This window comes from Oculina patagonica, chromosome 6 (genome assembly GCF_052425735.1).
Source record: "Oculina patagonica isolate OP01 chromosome 6, crgOcupat, whole genome shotgun sequence".
NCBI lineage: Eukaryota > Metazoa > Cnidaria > Anthozoa > Scleractinia > Oculinidae > Oculina > Oculina patagonica.
The window spans coordinates 28,866,271-28,890,284 of record NC_135763.1 but is presented as its reverse complement, the minus strand read 5'-3'; the positions used below and the strand labels follow the sequence as shown (position 1 = coordinate 28,890,284).

At 37.9% G+C, this 24,014-nt stretch overlaps 2 protein-coding genes across 2 annotated transcripts; one reads left to right on the top strand and one right to left on the bottom strand.

Annotated features, from left to right (window-relative positions):
• Positions 1-1,041: 1,041 nt before the first annotated feature.
• LOC144658276 (shieldin complex subunit 3-like) lies at positions 1,042-9,035 on the bottom strand. The gene is made up of 6 exons (XM_078518681.1): positions 8,722-9,035; positions 6,620-6,978; positions 4,996-5,164; positions 4,084-4,172; positions 3,212-3,262; positions 1,042-2,563 (listed from the first exon to the last, which is right to left on the bottom strand). The coding sequence occupies exons 1-6, from the start codon at positions 8,894-8,896 to the stop codon at positions 2,477-2,479; spliced, it is 930 nt and encodes a 309-aa protein (XP_078374807.1). The 5' UTR covers positions 8,897-9,035; the 3' UTR covers positions 1,042-2,476.
• Positions 9,036-9,043: 8 nt separating this feature from the next.
• Positions 9,044-19,684, top strand: LOC144658323 (adaptin ear-binding coat-associated protein 2-like). Its single transcript, XM_078518738.1, has 8 exons — positions 9,044-9,180; positions 9,858-9,958; positions 10,238-10,342; positions 13,066-13,147; positions 13,890-13,998; positions 17,204-17,246; positions 18,259-18,499; positions 18,922-19,684. Exons 1-8 carry the CDS (start codon positions 9,095-9,097, stop codon positions 18,950-18,952), a joined length of 798 nt encoding a protein of 265 aa, XP_078374864.1. The 5' UTR covers positions 9,044-9,094; the 3' UTR covers positions 18,953-19,684.
• The last annotated feature ends 4,330 nt before the right edge of the window (positions 19,685-24,014 follow it).

Genomic DNA, 24,014 nt, shown 5'->3' with positions numbered 1-24,014 from the left:
GGGTGAAATCCTCTAATGTACAGGAACGTTACTGGGAGTCACGCAACGCCTCATTCAAAGGTAACGGATCACACCTGGTGAGTTGCGTGACGCGCACAAAATTTGAGAGGCATACATACCGTCTGCATGCAGGGCAGAGATCAATTCCATGCGAAAAAAAATCGATAATTTGGATCACTGCAGGCAATTTCCTGGGTTTTTTACTTATCCGAAGGACCAAAGCGTACGCATTTTAAACGGACAACTCCGGGACGTAGACAGGCCCATTCACATTATTATAGTGCAGTAACCTGTTCCGGGCGTTTGGTTAGTTCGGGAGCACTGAGCACGAAGAACAGCGCGTGAAAAAAATACGAGGGCTGGTCGGAGAGACGCCCCAAAGTCCTCGCCATTTTTCCCACTCGCCGTTCTCGTTCTAATCCCCAACTAACCGAACGTCCAGATGGAACAGGTTATAGAGCAGTGAACTCGTCCAAATTAGCCGTATCAGTTTTCACTTGCCTGCCAACATTGCACAAAAATTCTTTTAAACAAATTGTCTGGCCAGTCCAATCCAAAAAAGGACCCCTTTTTTCCACAGCACATACAGAATTAATGATAGGAGGTATGGTGGCCTAAAAGACAGACTACAAATCGAGCTCTCCCGAGTTCATCCATTTCCGAAGCGGAAATTCTCCCCTCCCTCGCCTTTTCTTCTGAGCAAGGAAAAGCCCAATTTCACTCTTCTCTCCTCCCCCCCCCCCCCAAAAAAAAAAAAAAAAAAAAACATTTTGTGCAACTCAAGAATCGTCACAACTTGAACAATACTAACAATCAGGATATTCTAGTTACTTTTCAGGTACCCGGATGCTTGGGTGACTTAGTAGCTGGGAACATGAAGCTTGAATTTTACAAATGGGTAAAATGTCCCCCCCATATGGGCTGCCGTCCAACCAATATTTATTCATTATTTTCTCGATTTGTTAGAAAAAGGTGTAACGTCACATTGAAGAGGGTGTTATACGTCAAATTTTCCAAGCAACTTGGCACAAACACATCATCTCTTGTTTTCTGTGCTCACTTTAATTTAACGCGGAGTATAAATCCGGAAAAAATCCTCTACCTAACAATAAGTCCAATTTTATATACATATAATAAAAACCTTTTCTAACGAGTTAAAAAGCGCTACTAATAATATCGTTAGGCTAGAAAACTAGAATAAATCGTTGTCTAAAATCGTACCCCGAGTCTTTAGGCTCCTCGTTCAGCGATTGGTCACCCCGCAACAGACCAATGTCCAAGGAGCTTGAAGACTTTGGGTTCGAGATTAACTAAATACTATCTGTCATATGTGGAAACCAGCCACATACTAAATAAAAATATAATATATCGTTATATATTAAAAGTAATTCATTAACTAGCAGCATACAATAATAAGAAGGACAAAGCCTGAAGCCATGTTCTTGCCAATAAATAGAATTAAAGCTGCTCAATATTTTTGTAAAGTGATCCAAAAATCACGATTGTAATAAACTGCGAAAGAATACTACACTTTTAAGAGGGCAATAAGGTATTTTTGCCAACCATGATTCAACATTTTTTAAGGCAAAACATGAAAAGACAACTTTTTCCTAGTGAAACGTGTCTGCTAAATAGACATAAAACATGATCAACCATTCATTTATCTGTGAAGTTGAAATGGAGGGAGCTAGTTTGCCATGAACAGCGATTTTGTAGCAGTCATATTTTTTCCGTCATGCGTAATTATATGAAAGATCAAATACTGCCGGGATAAAACGTGCAAATTTTCATTAAATTAAAACGTGATTTGATACCTTCTATTACAACCTTAATGTGATCATTTATCTACTTAAAACTGTCGCGTAAATGTACAAAATGTTCTCTTAAGATCACGCAATAAAAATGTTATCTACTCTGCCTAAAGATAGAAATTGTTATAGTCTACATCATGCTAGGTATTTTTGAGAATTTTTGCGACACAAAACATCGATAAATATATTAGCAATTTAGTAACGTTTTGCGTGAAAGTTCAAACCGATTCTGAAAAGGAATTTAGTTCAGATTTTGTCCTTTTTTCCATAGTTATATAAACCCTGTCTGTCAGTCGGTTAATGTGTTGTACATTGCAGACTTAATTTTTACTCAACTCTCTTTGAGCAAAAATTTTCGTAGTACCTCCCCTCCCAGTTATTTTATAAGCTGTCAATAACGGTTTCTTTAACTTGTTTGTGATTTTTCCTTTCAGTGTTTGCTTTGGCTAACCTAAAACCGTAACTTGAAATTAGCAATGAAAAGCAATACAACCTTGATTAACTCGTAAATGAGCTATGCCACGACACATTAAACCATTTTCTAAAAAGGAACTTGAAAAATAGGTCCAATTCTTGAAGAAGAGATTTCCGTGAACGTAGCTTCTACAAGTATTCGCAAAGCGCGCCGAAAGTGGTGAAACTATTTTTAAAACTGGTTGTCTGTGTTATAACTCCATTACAACTCCTACAGGATGAACGTCAAACGAGAATGTTCCAACATCTCCAAGAGCCTTTTCTAAGGTGCTTCTGACCTGTGAATGAGATAAATGATCAAGGTTTAGAAAGGCATCTGGAAACTATGGTAGCTACAGACTGTTTTTTACCTAGAATGTGTTCGACAATGATCTAAGAGTATGAGCTTCTTAAGAATCGCAACTGGTGGGAACTGGCCAGTTGGCTAGCCTATTTACAAAGCGCCGATGATTTGATCTCTGGAAGGCCGAGAACAAATCCAGCTAGCAGCGTGGAGGACTTTAGTTCCTTAAATCACTCAGTCATGCCGCTTTCAGAACAGTCTGAAACTGCCATTGGATCTTTAAACATGCAGGCGAAGTAACCGGTTACAAGCATATAACTTTGGTTTGAGTTTTATAACAGTCATTAGTTGAAACTCAGTCGTGTTCTATTGCATGGAGATCTACGAATCTGACTGGTTCTCTAATTGCTTTCTATTCGCGCGCTCTGATAGAACACAATCGCGCGCTCGTTGCGAAAAAATAATCGTTGGGAAAATTAATTGTATGAATTGTATGTTTTGGACTATTATTCTTAAGAGAGTCTCCTAAAACTCGATTTCTATGAGCGATAGTCAACTCGGCTATGCCTTGTTGACTATTCACTCAGAGAAAACTTTGGCTCATAGTCGAATAGTTGATTAGACTGAGTTATTCTATGTTTACCTTTAATGAGTGTCCAAAGTCACAGTATACCCACACCTCATCTTGTATTCTCTGCAAAAAAGAGCATACCGTATTTTCTCGATTAAACGCCGGAAAAAAAAAAAAAAAACAAAAAACATCCCGATTAAACGCCGGCCTCGTATAAATGCCGGATCAAAAAATAAAAAAAAAACTATTCAATTTGATTACTTCCCTCAATCTTTGAACAGCCCGGCCCAGGATTAGCATATTAAATGACTTTATTAACGCCCACTCTCAAATTCACCTCGTATCTAATAAACGCCTCCCCTGAAGTGTAAATTTTGTATTAGACGCCCCCCTCTAATAAACGCCCCGTGTCTAATAGACCCCCCCCCCCTCTAAGAATCACCTCAAAAACCAAGGAAATGCTCCATAGAGTGAAATCACACAATGCAGTTAGTTTCTTGCTTGACTTGGACATCGAAGAGGCCAACAACACCAACATGGTTGACCCTGATGACGATGAAAACGTCGATATCGAACTATGAACGACATCTCTAGGTTTTGCATTAGCGCAGATTAGATAAGTCTCCTACTCAGCTTGCAACTCTGTTTTGTATCTTACTCCACTAGCAAACTATGCATTATATTTGTTTTGTTGACGTTGTTACAGTTGAAGTGAAATAAACGCCTCATATCTATTTAAAGCCTCCCCTCGGACCTCTAAAATTTAATAGTACCCCCGGGTGTTTATTACATCATTTACGGTATAGCATCCGGCCCAAATGTGGTGAGTAGTAACACATCAGGTCACTTCATGCTACGGCAATTAACAAAGTTCAATGCTAGCCTTGTAAGCCCTCTACTTTTAAATAGACTCATGCACATTTGCACACAGCAAAATCACCAACCTGAAGCTTTGCATTGCAGTAGGGAAGGTGTCCTTCTTTGATCAACGAACAAACTTTCTTCCAAAGCTGCTCTATTGTTAAATTCTTTCCTACAGTACAAAACATGACTGATAAGCCCTAACTTAAATCATTTCAACAAGCTTTAAGATGACAACAGCATGCATGTGCATGTTTAACAGATGGAAACTTCTTAGCATTTCCAATTTCAGTACACGTAGATCTAACAGACTTATATGAAGCAAAGGATGAATAGTACATTCAATCCCCCACCCCTCCCCCCCCCCCCCACCCAAAAACGATGTCAGTGCTGCATTGTGGTTGCCATCTCTTGGACAACTTTCTGATGTCTTCTGTTTTAAATGGCCAATCAAACTAAAAGAAGCAAGAGCAGCAGAACCGTCGAAACGCAAACCTGGAAATTGACAACTCTGCTCTAATTACAGTTCTTGTGCTATGAGTGGCCAGTTTAAATGAAAGTTATCAAAAAATTGTCACAAAGGTGTCAAAAAGTTGTGTCAAAAACTAAACAAAACCTTTGTCAAGCCTGACAGTGGTACAATGCACAGCACTGTAAAAGAAGTATGTTAACTCTACAGAGAGTATTTTGCCTTGTGTAATGGACTCTGTTGTTTTTGGTGACCAACATTTCAACAATCTGAGTGACAGTGATCTTTGAGCTAACTACATGTAATTAATTAAAAAAATAATTTTGACCTCTTTATTTAGTCAGTTTTGTTACGTTGTAAGAAATCATGAAAGCAATATTATTTGATCACTATTGTTGTTGGTCAAAATGTTGTTAACCAGTTTGTTTTTTGTTAGCAGTAAGTACAAGTATCATCCGTCTGTTTCATTTCTCAGTCTCTTTGAGATAGTAGCAAAGTCAATAATTTATAAGGCACCAGTGTTTACCTTTTAGTGAGCTGTTTCTTGTACACAAAATCCATTTTCCACGCTGATGATTATTCAGCTCATGCAGTTCCTTCACTTGATTAAGCTTTGTCTCTTTAAGTTTTTCCAAACTGAGTTCTTTTCCTTTTCTTTTCCTGTAGTTGACCTGTGGAGGGCTTGCACACCACAGCTACATGACATTGTAAATGAAAAGAATTATTCTTTGTGAATTTCATGCTCTGCAAACAATATCATTCCATACATCTCCTGCATGTAAAGACATTGATGATGTCTTGTTTTTGTATCAAGTTTGGTACAACAGCTGATTTTCTTCTGCAACAATCAGCAATCTTCAGAAATAATTAAAGAATGATTAAAAAAATCAAAAATTATCTTTATTGGAATGCTAAATAACAAATACGGTGGGACCCCATTAATGCAGACACCAAGGGGACAGGCCAAATTGTCTGTAGTATTAAGCGGGGTCTCAGAAAAAAAGTCACATATATACATGTTTTATCGGCACAAAGACGAAGGCAAACGTTTTTTACGGAAACAAAACGTTGTTTAATTGAACTGTAAATGTAAAAAATGCAAACTGTGAACTCCCTGACTAAAATCAATAGTTTTTATGAAAACCTTACGATCTAGGCAGATACTTGAACTAAACTTTAATAATTTCAACAGTGGAATTATTTGAAAATGTCGCACATGGCTTTACTCGAACAATTACTAGACGTTGACAACAACCCAGCAATACAGAGGCTGTTGCTGATAGTTGCTGATAGCAAACGACCTCAAAGAGGAAGATAAGATAAGATAAGATAAAAACTTTTATTTTTTATTAACGTGTCAGTGTGTTTAGCCCTTATGGACTAATTGGGGACACAATTAAAATACCTAAAATACTATTAATAATACTAAGCTAAGAAGACTACACGTGATGGCTGTAGCAAAAGGCAAAGAAAGTGAAACTTTTAAACAGGAACACCAGTCAGAAAACCCTATTATTATTAATTTAAGTATAAGGGTTAAACACTGGAAGTCACTCTTTGTAATAAAATCATTTTAACTCGTCAAATTCTGCAATTATTTGATCAGGGTTCAATGTCTTCAAGTTAGCAAATAATTGCAACAATGAAAATTGACAGTGCACAGATAAACAGTGTCCATGAAGCGGGGTTGACAATGTATGACAGTTCATCACTCGGGACATGGAAAAGTGTCCTTTGTCGGTATTAATGGGTGTCAGCATTAAGCGGGTTAATTTAAGAGAAAATGTATGAGGTTTTCGTGAGGACCAACAAAACTGTCCATAATACCGGGGTGTCTGCATTAAGCGGGTGTCTGTAAAGCTGGGTTCCACTGTATCATCATCATCATCATCATCATCATTTTATTAGCCATTTTAACATTGAGATATAACAGTAGTATTAATAATGATAAGGCGAGGAGACCTCCAAGAAACCACCAGGCTTATAAGTGAGGCAACCTTAGTTATCAATTTGTTAGAAATTTAGTTGTGAAAAATTGAGTTGTAAAATGAAGTTCCATATCTCTGCACCTATCTATCAATCTCTTTAACTTATCATATATTCTATCTCCCGCCTTAACTTATCATAACTGTATAGTTTGTATCACTTACTGATTTACCCAATGGATTTAGCTCTTCTAGTGGCAGCTTGTTCTTTTCGCTGCTATCGTGACCTGCACTGGGTAATGTTGGCCTGTGACTACCTTGTCTTGGAAGATCACTAAGCTTTTGTACATCGCACAATCTCCACACAACATTTCCTTCATCAAAACCCCTCTGATTGCACTTCTTTTGTTGGTGTTTTAAACATGACTTTCCAGAATATGTTGGTGCAAACTCTAGCAAATGACCACTGTCTGGTAGTACATCTAGTCTGTCATCTTGCAAACATGGGTTTGAATTGGGAAGTGAAATCTGGGACAACTTTGGAGGATGAAACTTGAAACAAATTGGGATTAAAGCTCCGCTATCTACAAACAAATAGAAAAAAGATTTAAAAACAATTCATTATCTTTAATAATTCATTTATAATTAATATTAATCTGTTTCAGAGTATAATGCTTAAAGATGATTTCCAGTCCGTACTGCGCAGACTCAGGGTTTGTTTTCATTTTTGTTTTGAATTCGTTGAAACGTTACACTTCGGTGATAGCGTACATGAAGTTTTTTAGTTCGCCATCGTTTCGTTCAAGAATTCACGATGAGCTAAAACGTCCGTTTGAAATACCGTCGAGCTTCTTTTACTCGTTATTATTGTTTTGCAAGGATATCTGGCGTTAATAATGAAGAAAAAGGTAAGTTTTGTCCCGGAATTTTTATTTTTGCTAGTAAACATTCTTCTGTTTGTGAGACTCACAAACATTGCAGGCGGAGATTGCACAGTACGGACTGGAAATCATCTTTAAAGGAATACTCCATAATTTCAGTGGCAAACTACGGTAACGGAAATTTAGTAATGGAGTCCCCCAGCCCCTCCTACCCCACCCCCATCCCCCATCTGGGGTCAATATTATAATGGTTATGCCAAAACTCTTATAAGGTGGGTTTAAAGCATGCATCTACAGGTGCACTTTCATAAAATCATAATCTCTTCCATATACAGCTGTACAAGGGTGTCGTCAAGGCAGTGCTTGCACTATCCACTGATCTGTGCCATTTTTTGGCCAAATCCATCAATCCGCCACTATTTTCTTTCACATCTGAATCTGCATTACTTGAAAACTTTGTGAGGCATAATTTCACTGCAATGGACAGTACATGTTGTTTTTCATGCCAATTTTTCAACAAGTTTGATTTCATTGCTTGTTTTGTAGCAATTCTGCCAACATGCCAACAAAGATTGCCAAAGTGATCCGATCTGATCCATAAAGTATCCACAATTCAAACTTCCTGACATGAAGAGTCAGGAATCCATGCTAAAATTCTCAGCTAATCTACAATCCGCTGTATTTTCAAATTCCATGAATCCACTCAATTGATCACAAAAGTTCACAATCCGTCACTTTTTAAAGGCCTTGCCAAACAGGGATGCAAGTTAGCACAAGTTTTCAACTTGCGTCCACTTGCGTTTCCGTTTGGCCAGGACTTGTAAAAACGTGCACTTGGGTTGACTTGTGATGGCTTACATTCACATTGGTCGGGATCAAATTTGCACGCAAGTTGGCGCAAGTTTTTCACCATTTGGCCACAAACCACAAGTAACTGGAAGTCTTGCTGTTAACTTCAAATACTGAATTGCAGCGCGTGCAGTAGAATTGAAATCATGGCTTTTTTGACAACTTGCGTGTACTTGCGAGTAAACTTGCAGATACCGTTTGGCCATCCAATGAAAGTCTATACGCAAGTTCAACTTGCGACTACTTGCGTCCACATGCGTTATAATTTGGCCAGGGCTTAAGGCCAAATCCTTCGATCCGTGAACTTATTCATCACCCCCCTCACGATAGTTGCAGATGACCTCATTTGTCAAGAAGTTTGAAAACCCAGGCATATCCCCAGTATGGGATATCCATGGACTACATCCACCTGGATTTCTCCCTCCTTTTCAGTTATCAGACCATTTCCCAGTTGTTTGCCTCTGAATAAAATTGCATTCTGGTGCAAAACTTCAATGTGAAACCTGGAAAATGGGTTGTGTCTGGTTGTGTTCATGCGCCAGGCCTCAAACACGCCAGGCCTGAAACAAAGGCAAAAGACATTCCAAGTACACTTACCATACCATGGCTTAAATTTTCCAGGAGACACAAGTCTTAATTTGCGAGAATCGTGATTGTCGAAAAGTAAATTTGTTGCGATATCAGGCAATGGAGTGAGGTCAGCTTGTTCAGCTGAACAATCACACGTCTCCAATACTGCTTGATACACGGTAACGCCATCATCAGAGCCCATAAAGAGAAGCGTACGTCCTTCTGTAAAGCTTCAAAGTGTGTATCAGTGTACACAATATATCATTTAGTTTATGCATTTTGTAAGAAAGCGAAAAAACTCAGAAGTTTTCTCATGAGAAGCTGCAGCCGCCATTTTGAATCGCCCCAGTCCTTTTCGAGCTGACGGAGCGGAGTCTGGGTTGAATGTTCTATTTCCAACATGGAGGATTATGAGAGTGTTTTGTGTGTCAAAAATGAATGTTTTATTTACAAAATTCCTCCTAGAACAAGCAACCGTGGGTACAGGTAATTTGCCACATTCCTTGTGTATGTTTTCCTCGCTGAATTAACTAGATCGTTAATGGAGAATTAGATAAATTTCCTGATTAGTCCATTTAAAGTTTGGGGATTCGATTGCTTTGAGGACGAAGGTTTTCTTTCTTTCCTGTTTGTCTTTTTGATCCTAGCAAATATTAAACAAGGTAATATACAGAATCCGAATTTCACGTTAAATAATACATGCACGCTTTGTGAAAATCTGTGGCTAAAATGATGGACAGATTTTAACAGGCGTAAATTGCCATCATCCAAAAATATCCAATTACCGAGTGAATGATGTCAATATTCGAATTATTTTCATAATATCTACATTGCATAATAGCATAAGTTGTTATGTTATGAAATGAGCTTAAGATTTTTAATCAACCCGTTGCAGCTCTTCTGTGTAACTTGCGTTACAGGTAGTTAATTAGGAGCATAAAATTATTTTGATCAGGATGATCAAATTAAATTTAGGACATACACCTTATCATTAGCTTTCCCTGGGGTTTGGCCACAGTGGTTGATCCCTGGGATAAGAAAGAAAATCTTGCAGCAAACTACATAAAAAGAAAATTCAGGTAAAAATACTGTGTTAAAGTTTTTTTAAAAAAATTGAAATTTTTCTATTTGTTCACCAGTATATATGTTTTGTTTTCATATAGGGCGGCTGACTGGAAACTTGATCAACCTGATTGGACTGGGCGGCTAAGGGTGTGTGCTAAGGGAAAGGAATGTTATATCAAGATTGAGGATAAGACTAGTGGTGAGTGAAATCCACAGCTAGACAATGAGTAAATTCATTTTCTGAGTCAAATCTGAGCCTGAGTTATTGCTGATTGGTTGGCCATCAAGTAGAGCTCAGCTCATCTGAGGGGCAAGCTGGAATTCAAGCTTTTTCAAGCTCTAATTAGTCAAAACTGTCCATCTAGTTCAACCAGAGAAGGTGGTATTAATAATTATTCTGCAGTAACTTAGTAATGAAGGAGATAATAGCTTTAGTCATGTGGTTTTATTTGGCCTTGTTTTTTACTTCTTTTTTCAGGTGAGCTTTTTGCTAAGTGTCCTGTAGATGACTACCCAGGTATGGCAGTGGAAGGTGTTTTGGATAGCAGTCGTTACTTTGTCCTCAAGATTGTGGATGATACTGGTATGTGTACTTGATTTTCTTTTTACACACTGTTCTTTTCCCAATGCCCAACATAAAGCTTTTTTTCCTTTTTTTCGACTTTTTTGCTTGTTTACAAGCAAGAAAAGAAGGATAGTGGATAAGTTGTTCTATCTCGAACCACATTCTTATAAACTCTCAAGGGACTGCTTTAATTTCTCAAGGGATTACTTTCTGCTGTGGGTGATCACTTGCGATCTCATAGAAAAAACGTGACTTGTCAAATTTACAAACGTTATATAACAATTTTAAAAGTGACATGTCAGCTTTCTTATCTCAACGCACGTTTGTCTGAAAGGCGATCTATAAAAAGCGTCGCACAAACAATGTATTGCGTAACTAACGCTAAAACACAAATAAATAATCACTTGCACTTGCATCATTTAAAAATTACAAACGTCAAAAATAAACATACCAAAAAAAAAAAAACAAATGCAAGAAATGTGGGCTTCTTTTAGCTTAGAAGCGGTTAAAAATTAGGCCAAATTTGGTTGCTACAAGCACCATTTTGCAATGTTAATGATTAGCACTTTGCAATCCGAGTCGATGTGACCTCGCGTTGACAGCAATGTTGCATGAATCGGCTTTACAACATGCGATCGTATCTACGCAGTTCGAGTGGAATTTCAGTCAAAGACAGCAAAACTCTTTAATTCGTATTTCATCTTCAAATATAATTCGAAAGCATTCACTGTATATAATGGCTTTTGTTTAATCCTTCTTAAGCCCACAAAGAAGCTGTCTTGATATCCGACCCTCGCAGAGCCCAGACAAAACGCAGCATACGACAGTACAGTCGACTCCCGATAACTCGAACCCTCGCTAACTCGAACCTCGCGCTAACTCGAACCAAAATCGATTTCCCCTGGATTTCCGTCATACATTTACTGTAATTTACCCTCGGTAACTCGAACCCTCGATAACTCGAATCTCCCGCTAACTCGAACCAATTTTCGTTTCCCTTCAGGTCATTTTTCATATAATTTTACCCTCGATAACTCGAACCATGTCTGTCAATACCTGACAAGTCAAAACAAACAGTGTACTGTAGTCCAAAACGTTGGATTAATTTTGAAATAAAAACCTGCACGAGTCAGAGCCGTCCCCGAAAGACCCGAAACGCCCCTCAGAACACGAAATGTGCCACGCCGTTGACGTGCTACAGACGTTCAGTTTGTGGAGAATAATACCGATTCTTTTGAATCCAACCTTAGAAAACTTTGAAGGATTATTATCAGGACGAAGTAACTGACCATTTCTCGAAAAAGTAAATCGCATAAACTCTGCAGCAGTAGCCTAAAGTGTTGTTCTCTTTGAAACCTGCAACGTTCGCAGCTGATGCGCTTTGTTTTACGTTACGTTTCGTTCTGGTTTATGCAGTGATTTAGAAATATATTGTTCCTTTTTCTTTTGGATTCTCTATACTCTAATTAAATTTGTTTAAAATGTACACTGGTCTACACTATATGAATAGATAATCAGTAAACACTGTTTTTTCCTTATTTCCGGTCATTTGTTTTCAACTCTCAATAACTCGAACTCCCGATAACTCGAACCATTTTCAATTTCCCTTGAAGGTTCGAGTTATCGGGAGTCGACTGTAGTTGGAAATATCCCTATTTTTTCATGCTTTTTCGTGGAGCAGTCATAATGATACGGCCTTGAACACATTGAACAGCGGTCTACCTTAACAATTCAAATATGGCGTTGCAAAAACAAAGCGTCAAACGCATATTTTGCTGTTTAATTTGCTAATTTCGCTGCCATAATCAACTGCCTCGAAAGGTCCTTGCAATTTTTAAAGTAGAATTGTCAGATCTCAGTGAAATTTGCACTGTTTATTTTTGTAATGTTGAGAAATATGTGTATAAATACCTGGCGCGGATGAGCCATTTTTGACAAAATTATATGGCTGCATTTCCTCCGCAAAGATAGGAAATTGTTAAACTAAACTACAAAGCAACTGTAATGATAAGTTTGAAGAACAATGCACAGGATAAACCTTCGACTCATACTTCATGCAAAAAAGTTGATATCTCGAAGAGACTTTGATTGGTTGTGTTATTTATTTTATCACTCTTGTCTATTTTTTCATGTTGGTATACACCTAATTATCATGTGTATTGTGTAATGATTATGATCATTAAATTATCAGCTGTCATAGTCATCAGAATTATAATGATATTGATAATGAGCTGGTGTTCTGAAAGATATGTCCCGAGACGTAATCTACGTTCCATGAATGGCCATCGCTTGGATGATGTTGTTTATAATTTGCGCAGCTACAGATTTCGAGCTTTTTCTGTAGCCTTGCCACAACTCTGGAATGCCTTACCTTTAGACATTCGATCGTGCAATAGCATTTCAGAGTTAAAGCGCAAACTTAAGACACATCTTTTTAGGAAAGCTTTTAGTTAGATATTTTTACAATTTAGTGTATTTTTACAATTAACTTAGGTGAATTAGTTAGCCTTTTTATTCTTTTTAATTATTTTATTGATCTTTTTTTACTATATACAAATTGTAACTTTTTTAATATAGATATATGTAATTTTTAATTGTAAATAACTTGTAAAGTGCTATTGGTTAGAAATAGAAATAGCGCACGCTATATAAATAAAGTATTATTATTATTATTATTATTCATTATCATCAAGAAAGAGTTCCATAATTATTTTTAATCAAAGAGCTTTTCATTGTTTCAGATCGCCATGCATTCATTGGAATGGGTTTCCAAGACCGAGGAGATAGCTTTGATTTCAATGTAGCATTGCAAGATCACTTCAAGTATGTTGATTCAATCCCATGTGGGTTTTTTACATCAGGGTCATGTTTAATCAGCATTCACATGTTTTAATAGGCTCATTTTTGTGCACTAAATGACATCTACAGTGACTGATCAGGGGGGGCAGATTTTAAGGAAGGGCTGAGGGGGCCATGCCCCCCCCTCTTTTTTTTTTATTCCATAGCCTTAACTTTTGGTCACACATGAAAACAAAATGCTGTAAGCAACACTCCATGAACTTAAATTTTTAACTTGGGGAAGGGGGGAAGGGGGGAAACTTGTACTCTCACCACAATTTTCTTGGCCCTGGCCCCTCTTAGCTTTCTGAATTTTGTGAAATGTTCCTACATCCTGGATGATTGCAATGTGTAAATTTGGAATCAAATCAGTAGTAATTAGCTAGCGTTATATTGAGCAATAACAAAGAGAACGCACATTTGAAGAATTAACTGTGTGAGTTCGAAATTAAAGCATTGATCAACACTCTGATTTGACCTTGACATGTCAGTTGTACTATGACCAGTCAGATGGCAGATCAAATTTCAGGCTACGATATCTAACAAGTGCTACACTTTGAGATTAAACTTATCTTACATCTGATCTTTTTTTCATCATGATCCAAAATGGCCCACAATAAATAATTCTTACTAGTATTCTTACTTTTCTGAATCACTTTACAAACACTGATTTTTCCCCAGCAAAATGATTGCATTGATTTTATGAACTACATTTTTTGTTATCTAGGTGGATAAAACAGAGTGAAAAAATTGCAGCAGAAGCTGAACAGCCTGATCTCACACCCAAATTAGACCTGGGTTTTAAAGAGGGACAGACAATTCATATTAACCTTGGGGTGAGTATTACTTACCCTAAGGCTAAACCAGACTGTAGAATACTCCCTTGGATTACATCTTGTGCAAATCATCTTGTTAGGTTTCACTTGATGTACAAAGGAAAGAGGATTATATTTCTTAATTAAGATTTGAACTAGACTACCCAGTAAACAAAACCATTGTAAGAGTACTTACAGCCCATATTTAAAGCTAGCAGTTCCTCAATGGGTCTTGCCAAAGTGCGAGCTAGCAAGTCATGCGAGCCATTTCGGTTAGCCTAAATAACACACCGGTTAGCCTAAATAGCACTCGGGTTAGCCTAAATAGCACTCCGGTTAGCCTACAGTTAGCTTAGGTAGCTTGCAGTTAGCCTTTATATTGGGTTAGGGATTTCTGGCTCGCATGGTTCGCGAGTCATGCAAGTCATGTGAGCCATTCAGGTTAGCCGAAATAACACATTGGTTAGCCTAAATAGCACTCTGGTTAGCCTCTACTTAGTTTGGGTAGCTTGCGGTTAGCCTTTTATTGGGATTTGGGATTTCTGGCTCGCATGGCTCGCTGGCTCGCATATTGTCACTACTCTTCCTCAATCATCTTTTAATGTTGTTAATAAGTGCAAGATAGAGCTTGGGAAGCAGAGTGGCCTGCTGGGGTCATTGTGTTGAGTTCTTGGGCAAGAAACTTTACTCTCACAGTGTATCTTTCCATCCCAGAGTATAAGAGAGTGTTAAGAAGATTTTGAGTATCCTGACAATTTTAGGTGACTGAACACAGTTTCCTCATGCTCTCTAGTTCAAGTCTGTGCACACGCGCTCAAGGTTTTGAGACAAACTTAAGACCAACAAATTTAAATTTTAAATGCTGCTTGTGTGCAGTTGATCAAAAAGCTGTGACTGTGCGTTTAAGTGGCAGTTTCTCTTAAAGCGGTCCATCGCATTTCGGGTTCGGAAAAAAGTTTTCCCTCAAACTTTGCCCAGTGAACTATCTTAAGTTGTAAGTAAATGCAACGACTTTAGTTTTTGGAAACACGTTAAAATATATTTTTAGAGCTCTCAACAGTGAAGGCTGCAAAAGGCCTAATTTTGAGCTTGGCCAGAACGAGAAATTTTCATAAGTTGACGAGCTCGCCGCTCAAAAACAACTAAACGCACCAAATTACTATTATTATTCCTAAGTTAAGTGGTCCTTCAAAGGTTGGAAACGCATGTTAATTTTGATACATTTTGATTTACGGGTCCGTTAAAATTTAAATATCAGCAACCGTTAGATCGCTTTTTGTAAACATGCAAAAGTATGGTGTCTTCGCCAGCCTTTATTTCACGAGTCCAGACCAGACCATTCTAAATTCCAACTGAATCCTACTAAACAGATGTTAGGAAGCATAGAAATATAAAAATACCTTGCACTTTTTATCTTCCTTTGCCACAGCGACTTCCAACATTTCGTGCTTATGCGAGTATTTCATACACATTATGCAAATGAGCTTACTTACTCGCATAAGCACGAAATGTTGGAAGTCGCTGTGGCAAAGGAAGATAAAAAGTGCAAGGTATTTTTATATTTCTATGCTTCCTAACATCTGTTTAGTAGGATTCAGTTGGAATTTAGAATGGTCTGGTCTGGACTTGTGAAATAAAGGCCGGCGAAGACACCATACTTTTGCATGTTTACAAAAAGCGATCTAACGGTTGCTGATATTTAAATTTTAACGGACCCGTAAATCAAAATGTATCAAAATTAACATGCGTTTCCAACCTTTGAAGGACCACTTAACTTAGGAATAATAATAATGATTTGATGCGTTTAGTTATTTTTGAGCGGCGAGCTCGTCAACTTATGAAATTTCTCGTTCTGGCCAAGCTCAAAATTAGGCCTTTTGCAGCCTTCACTGTTGAGAGCTCTAAAAGATATATTTTAACGTGTTTCCAAAAACTAAAGTCGTTGCATTTACTTACAACCTAAGATAGTTCACTGGGCAAAGTTTGAGGGAAAACTTTTTTCCGAACCCGAAATGCGATGGACCGCTTTAAGAGAAACTACCACTTAATTGTCTTTCCAGAAAAGCATGATTTTTATTAGAATTTTAAGAAATTTTGCAAGGCTGTACTTTACAAAGCAAGAAAACTGTTGATAGTAAAAAATATCAAATTTAACAAAGGAATTTTAAAACATTCTTGGACATTACATTGAAACATAAAGCTGCAAGAAATAAAAATTTCCTCTGTTAAAACTTTACTACTTCAGAGTTAAAATCTCAGAATTTTTCTGAGTTTGTTGTACACAAACAATGAAAAAAAATCTAATGGCTGAATTTTCTGAAATCTAGTGAAATTCTACTTTTTTGGTTGATTTTTAATTAGCAAGGTTGCTATGGTAACACAACATGGCCTTACACGACACACAAAAATTACAAATGCAGTAGCTGATCTTGTAAACTGTCAAATTTGAGCTCGTCAACTGCCATGGTTTTGGCGTGAGAGCAATATATAAGATACATACTCCAAAGATCGGAAAACTGTGTTCAGCCACCTTAATGCTGTGGGTAACCTGTAATGGACTAGCAATTCATTCAGGGGGAGGGGGGTGGGGGTGGTATTAATGCCAAAAGCTGTTTCGTGTTGACTATTAGCAGCTTCATGCTGCAGGATCTGGGGTTTATTACTGTCCTTGTGAACTACAGTTGAACCCCGTTATTCCGAACCGTCAGGGAAAACAAAAAATAGTTCGAAATAGCGGGAGTTTGAAATAGCCGATAGTAAATGACTGAAGGGCAAATACAAGGGAAATGGGTTTTAGTTCGAATTAACGGGGAATTCGAAATAACCGAGTTCGAATTAGCGAGGTTCAACTGTACTTAAAAGGGGACTTGTATTATAAGGGGTGGAGATGCTCATCGTCTTGCTTAGGGGTGTAAATTCGGATTTTTGGTCTTGCTTAGCATGTTCCGGGCAAACACCAATATTTTTAGTCATATTGGTCTCCTTTAGGGCTACGCATGAAGAAATGTACAAATATTCTATTTTTAGTTTTTTGGTATCTTTTAGGGGTCAAGAAAAGCTTGAGCCACACCCAAATTGGTTTCTTTTAGGGGTTCTTTTCAAAATTTCCGATGAGCATCCCCACCCCTTTTATATGGGATTCCCCCAGGCTCTAACAGCCTTTAATTTTCTTTTTTTGTGCAAGATATGTGAAGTGAATGTCTTTGTCATTGTTGAAATCTTTCAGAATCGTGCACCTGGTTCAACTGCAACAGGTCGTCCTAAACCTGGTACGCCTTATTTGATTTTTCAGATTTTATTTTTTTAATTATTTTCTGTTTTCTGCTCATTGCCCTATTTCCTAGTTTGGAAAAAGAAAAATACTTATGATTTTCTGCTTAATTTCAGTTTTGATCAAGAATGATATTGATCAAGAGAGTGTTTCATTCATTTTTCAAACATCTCAAATTTTGTTAAAAATTCTGACTGGTAGGGGTATTGCAAGCATGGGAGCACAGCGTTTTTCTTTGCGAGCACGAGCATTGACAAAAACTAGCCTTGAGAGCAACGAGCACTTTTCAAAAAGCTACCCACCAAAAACCGAGCATGCGAGCACTTGTAAAAATGTGTGAGCACGAGCAAACGAGCACCTACTAAAATTTTGCGAGCATTCCAAACAAAAGCTTAACTTTGCGAGCACTGCGACATTTTGAGGCACCATTCATGACCCCTACTGGTATTTCCACTCTCTTTTTGGTTTTTTGGAAAATGACATGATGAAACACCATCACTTGTGTTAGAGACATTACATTTAATTATTAACATGTTGTCCATACCTAACACGACGCAACTTTTTTGGAAGTTTGCAATTTTGACTGGATTAAAAATGCCTATATTAAAGATTACCTAAATTTAAGTAGTTCCATGTTTTTGAGTTTTTGGATCGAATGACCCCTGGAAAAACAAGAGGATAATGTCTCATGTACAACCAAATTCTTGGAACTAAGGGACGGACCATTATTTTTTTTGGAGGGGGGGGATGAAAAATATTGAAAAAATTGTTTGCAGGGCCTGGAAAGACAAAATAAATTGTTTGCAAGCACGATATGTATAACAAAAAATAGTAACAATTTCGAAAGAAAAAGTTTGCAGAGGAAGATTTTCATCCCCCCCCCCCCTCCAAGAAAATAATGGTCCGTCCCTAACATTTAACATAATTGAGAGAAATGGAATGCCAGTTACAGTGATGAGGAAAATTTTAAATTTGTGAATCTGAGAAGCATTTTTGTCTCCTTTTCACAGCAGGTGGTGGTCTTGGAGGGATTCCCCCTCCCCCCGGGAGTATGGCTCCCAAGCTAGCCCCACCCCCTGGTACAGGGGCATCACCCGCATCAGCAAAGAGAACAGTTCACCATCCTCAGCCCCAGGCCCCCTTCCCTGACATGGGAGATTTTGCAGATTTTGCTTCCAGTTCAACTGTTCAACAACAAAGTCAACAGCAGAAAACAACGTCAGAGTGGGGAGATTTTACTGCAGCATCAGGGTAAGCAACAAATGTTAGCCTTGTAACAATGAACTCTGGTTTACCTTTATTGCAGGAGCGCTATTTTCATGTGTTACGGTTCATTATGCTGTACAAGGTGGTTCTAACTTATAAGTCTGTGGATGAAACCCTAGTGTGTGACCATTCAAATGAAAGCTAATTGAGCAGTACTTTCCTGTGTTACTGTTTATTATGCTGTACACAGTGGTTCTAACTTTTAAGTTTGTGGACGAAACCGTACTGTGTGACCATTCAAATGAAAGCTTTTTAACAGTACTTTCCTGTGGTATTGTTTATTATGCTGTACAATTAACAAGTCGACCGTAGTTTTTGACCATCAACCATGGCTCTTGACCAATGATCGCACGAGAATTCTCTCAGTTTTTGTTTAATGCGATTTTGGCCTTTTTTTTCTTTTGCAGAAGTTCTGATTCTAGCTGGGTACAGTTTTGAAGGCGTTTCATAACAAAAATCAAAGAGGAAAGTATTTTACCTAAAAACGCCACCCATCAGTGGCCTTTCCAGTTTTCATATTAAACCTAAATGTAATGGCTGCAGAATTTAAATTTTCTCCGATCCAAAAAAAATGATAATATCAACTCTGCGAATAAGCACCATTTTTGAATAATTGTCATAGAATATCCGCAGAGTTTTTCATTTCTTCAAAAACTAGCACGTGCATTTTAAACGTTGCCAGGTCAGATATCCGGCACGAGGACTTGTGACGTTACGTTACGTTGCCTAGTCTTTTACGAAAATCGCGGGCTTAGACAAATTTCGACCAAAAAGGGTGCTTATTCGCGAAAGAGTTTTCCTGTTTCAAACTTGTGGGGTGAAATGTGAGTTCAAATTTGTGGAAAATAATGAAAGATAGAAAATAGTTTTTAATTAAGTAAAGTAGCCTGCGTTGCAGACGAGCAAAACCCCGGTCTGAAACGCAGGCTAAAGTATACCGGCTCGATTACTCTCAGTGACCACACAAACAAGTCAATTAGTGGGTGTGATATGGGTTTTTTAATTTACTTTTTTTGGAACTTACTTTTTGTTTGTTAATCTGTTACTATCGGTTCTTCATTTCCTTTTGGACTACCAAGAGGAAAGCTATATCTTTGGTTATTACATTCTTGTATACATTTTGCTTTTTTAAAAGGGGATTAGCAATTCTATGGTCTGTGCACAGAAAAAGAGTGAGATTACTAGAAGTCCCCTACATGTGGTCGCAATAGGACGTCACGCAACGCTACTACCCGCTCAGCAGGGAGAAATATTGCGTGACGAGACGAAATCCTGTTCACAGACTAGAATTGCTTTGCTTTCTTGTTTTGTTATAACGTAGTTGACAAGGTGCTTTTGAGAAGCGCCATGGAGGAATTGTCCTTGCTGCAGGCAGTGTATAAACAGGGTGGTCACGAGGTAGCTTTGTTCGAAGCCGTTCCTGTCACGCAACGCTTTGCACCTCACGAGGAGAAGCGTTGCGCGATTGCTTTCAGAATTGTTACGAAGAAAACTAGACTAGGCACGGAAAAAACCCCCAGGATTTTCATAGGTTCTGAAATGTTCTAAAAGCAACAGGAATGCTAGGGTTTTGTGTAGCATATCAGAAACTCGCCATAAACAGTTTTGACTGATGGACTGATGTAAACTCTCAGGGTTGAATGAATAAAAGTAGACCTAAACCATGTTTGCAAAGGGAGAGTCTCGTACTTTTTGCCAAACATTTAACTTCCGAGCAGCTTTTTTTGGATTTTATTTATAAATTTTAGAACCTATGGAACAAATATTCTTTCTCCGGAGTAATTAAAGATTCGTGTACATTCTGTAGTTTTTAACTTTCTCCTGTGTAAATCATGTATGAAGATGTAGATTTTAAAACTCTGGTGTCCTTACGTGTAATTGTCGGAGAACACATTTTCGTCCTACATGATTCAGTTCACTTGTACTTTCAAATGAAATTGAAGTCGTTCGTTTGTTCTTTAAAAAATGTGGATTGTTCGCTGTAAAATACTGTCTCCATTTGTTGAATAATTTCGTTAACAGAATTGTAAACAGTAATGTGCATATTCTAGCCAAAAGTAATCAATTTTTGCGGGTAATTTATCAATAACGCATTTCAAAAACGTTGAATGAATCTATTCTCAGACTCAGTGCTTTTCACTTTAGTGTAGGTCAAATCTTGTAGCCAGGGAAATCAGTGCCAATTTCGGCAGAACTCGGCAGAACTTCGTTAAGCACTCGGAGAGTTTCCGATTCGTATCGTCCAATCACAAAACAGCACGAGTACTTAGAAAGCTCTCACGTCAGCACGGCGAGAGATGCGATTTACAATAGGCCGGGCTTATTTCTTTGGGTGAATAAGATAGTAATCATACATAGAATGTTTTATTAGTAGTGAACTTGTTGTAAATTGAATTTACTGGTGATAAATCTATAGTAATAAACTGATAATAAACTCTCTTTATGTCTGAAGTCACGTTCCACACTCTCCACCCGCACAATGCACAGCTCGCGTGTTCGCGCGTTTATTACCAGACCCCGTCGCGCGTCTGGGTTGCCACGGGTAGGGGAAATCGAGAAAATAAAACTTAAGTGTTTGAAAGATTAGGGAGCTTCAGGAGCCCAGGAAAACGTCAGGAAAAGGGTTTAAGTCAGAAAAAAACTCGGGAGTTTATTTAAATCTGGCCACAGGTTTTGAATTTAGCGTAAAATGACTGTCTCTTGTCATAAGGAAACAATGACGGTTCCAAACAAAGTGTTTTTACAAAATAGTGATCAGTGCTATTATGGTCGATAAAAAAGTAAAATTTGCTTCCTAGTTAGTTTACTGAAAAACTGAGAAAGCAAAAATCAGGGATTTTTTTTCTCTGTACGAGTGACAGCCCTGCCCCAACAAACTTAAAAAACTTAAAAATCTTCAACAAACTTAAAAATCTGTTTTTGTATCCTTTACGACATGAAATCTTCCAGGAGGGTAAATTCTAGGAGAGTAAATGTCTGCTAATTTCTGAACAAAAAAAGTTACCGCAAAGTTCCGAAAGTAATTAATGACCCCCCGAAAGAAGAGATAAGTTTGCAAGGATTTTGGAAAGTCCCGGAAGTAGCGGCCAACCGAAAGAAATGACACATTACTACACCGGAAGTTGCGACCTCAAAACATAGCCGGCCGCGTTTAACGTCAAAAAGAAATGTAAAATTGCGGAGAGAGCTTCACCCGTAAACGAATCTAAAGCAACACGCACGCGCACTAAGATTGATCCACATGCGGTACACATTTAGCTACTTTAAAGTAAGGATCCTTCAAAAGTAAATCATAGGAACCTAAGGCTGCTAAATCCCAAACGAAATTAGGGTTTTATTAACGAAACTATTTCCCGCGTAAAAGGAGGTTTTTTTTTCCTATCTGTCTCTCACTAGTTGGTCTTTGGATTTTCTGCTGTTGATAACTGTTTTGTTTCAACTCAAGCATTTCCGCGTACCTTTTGGTTTCTGTAAAAGATCAAAGTTAAAATTAAAGATTGGACAAGTAAGTTATTTAACTGGGCAAACAACCAGTGTTTTATGCTCGGAAATCTGAAATAAATTGTAAAATGCTTCTTATGTTTTTGTTATCATTAAAATTTTCCTTAATTACTTCAAATTAGGGTCTTGATGACTAATAAATTGAAAACGAATTCGCCGCCAATAATGAGATTGTTAATTTTGATGATTAGATTAAGAGATCAGAAAACGTGACACAACCGATAATGGTTTTCTTATTCCATGACATCATAAGCTATAAATAAATTTGCATGTTGTTGGGTTTACTAATTAACTTTTTCGTTTAAACTTTTCATTTTCCCGATTACCCAAGTTTGATTATTTATCGCTATCCACTGTGAGAAAAATCTTTGGCATCGTTCTGATGTTTTTTTGGGTTGCTTATCTTTTATTCTGAAACGGTTTACCGGTTATCGCACAATGTAGAATTTTATTATTAAGTTTCGTAAGTAACCGACGCTACGAAATGGATAATATGTATTTGCATGGAATTCAAATCTTTTTGTGCCGGTCTAAAGAACTAATAGGAAAAGCAAATTTAAATAGTTAAATTCATTAACTTTAATCTAAAGATTTCGCATTGCTGCGATTTAGCAAACCGCAAAGGCCACTATTTATTTTGTCCTGTCATTCTATCCAAACTACACGACTGGGATGGGGTAGTAATTCGCAATAGATAGAGCGGCATTAACAAGAAAGAGACGCCGCGTGCACAACTTAGAGGAGGCCGAAAACGACAATAAACGAATACAATGTAAATGTTAATTATTCAACATTGATTTTCTATCGTTTCGGCTGTTTGTTGTGATAGTTTCATACCGTTTTGTATTGTTTTTTCACAGCGGGCAAGGCAATACTTAGCAAAGAATTGCGCTTTTGTTTTGCTTTTTCAGCTGAGCTGTAAAAGATGTTGTTGCCGCCAAAAACCGGCAAACTTGACCTCGTCAATTGTCCGATGAAAATGCTGTCACTCCTTGCTCGGTCGGAAGTTGGTTCTTTGAATTTAGATTAAATTAGTGTGTTTCAATCTGCCGTCCATTTTTTTATTTGTTCACTAAAAAGTAAATAAGCAATTTGCGAAACCGGGATGAGCTCTCGGAAAGCCTGTTGAATGTCGTAACGAGTTTTTATAGGGCGTGGAAATCGTAGTCCAGTGAAAACATTCTTTGAGCGCGAAACTAACTTTTCATTCTTAAATTACAAGTGCGCTCATTTCAGCTTATGAAAAATTGATCGCGCTTTATCGCACAAAAAAATCTTAAAAAAGGGAATTTTTTTTCTTTGTTAAATTTCGGCACTTATTGTGATAAACGCGTTGTTCTTTGACTTTGGCACCGGTGAAACCCCGGCTAGTTTCGGCTATTTTTGGTAATTATTTTTTTTAGCGAGAAGCGAAGCGGTTACCGCCTTCAATCAAAGTGGCGCAAATGAACTCCTTTCGGCAAGGCCCGCGCTCGCTGAATTTGCATTATTCTTAAAGTTCGCCCAAATCTTGGAATTGAAAGAAACTGACAAATGACCCCGCGGGTCGACATCTGTATCTTCAAGATTCTGCTCGCGTGCCGGCTTGTTTGATCAAATGGACTTTCAAACTAGTAAGGGCGGTAGAGTTTCTTTCAACTTGAAGAGCGGACAAGGGCTGTTCTGTTACGAGATAATTTAATGCAGACGCAAAGTCCTTGCGGAGTTTTTATTTGCCCAGAGAAAGTCAAGGTCGTGATAAACAGAGTAAAGAAAAACAATTCCCTTTCTTTAAAAAAGAGGCAAGCCTAGACGGGTAGCCAGGTAGGAGACACTTCGTCGCCAGTTCGTTGACGGTACACGGGGAATCTTGTGTTTTTAAGCGTGTGGATCGCTTTCCAATTGTTTGGATATTTGAATAGTTGATTGAATTCTAAGGGCAACAGTAACGCCTGGTTTGTTCGCCCGTCAATTGCCTGACTTGCAACTACAACCATCAAAAACTTTAAACGGATAAATT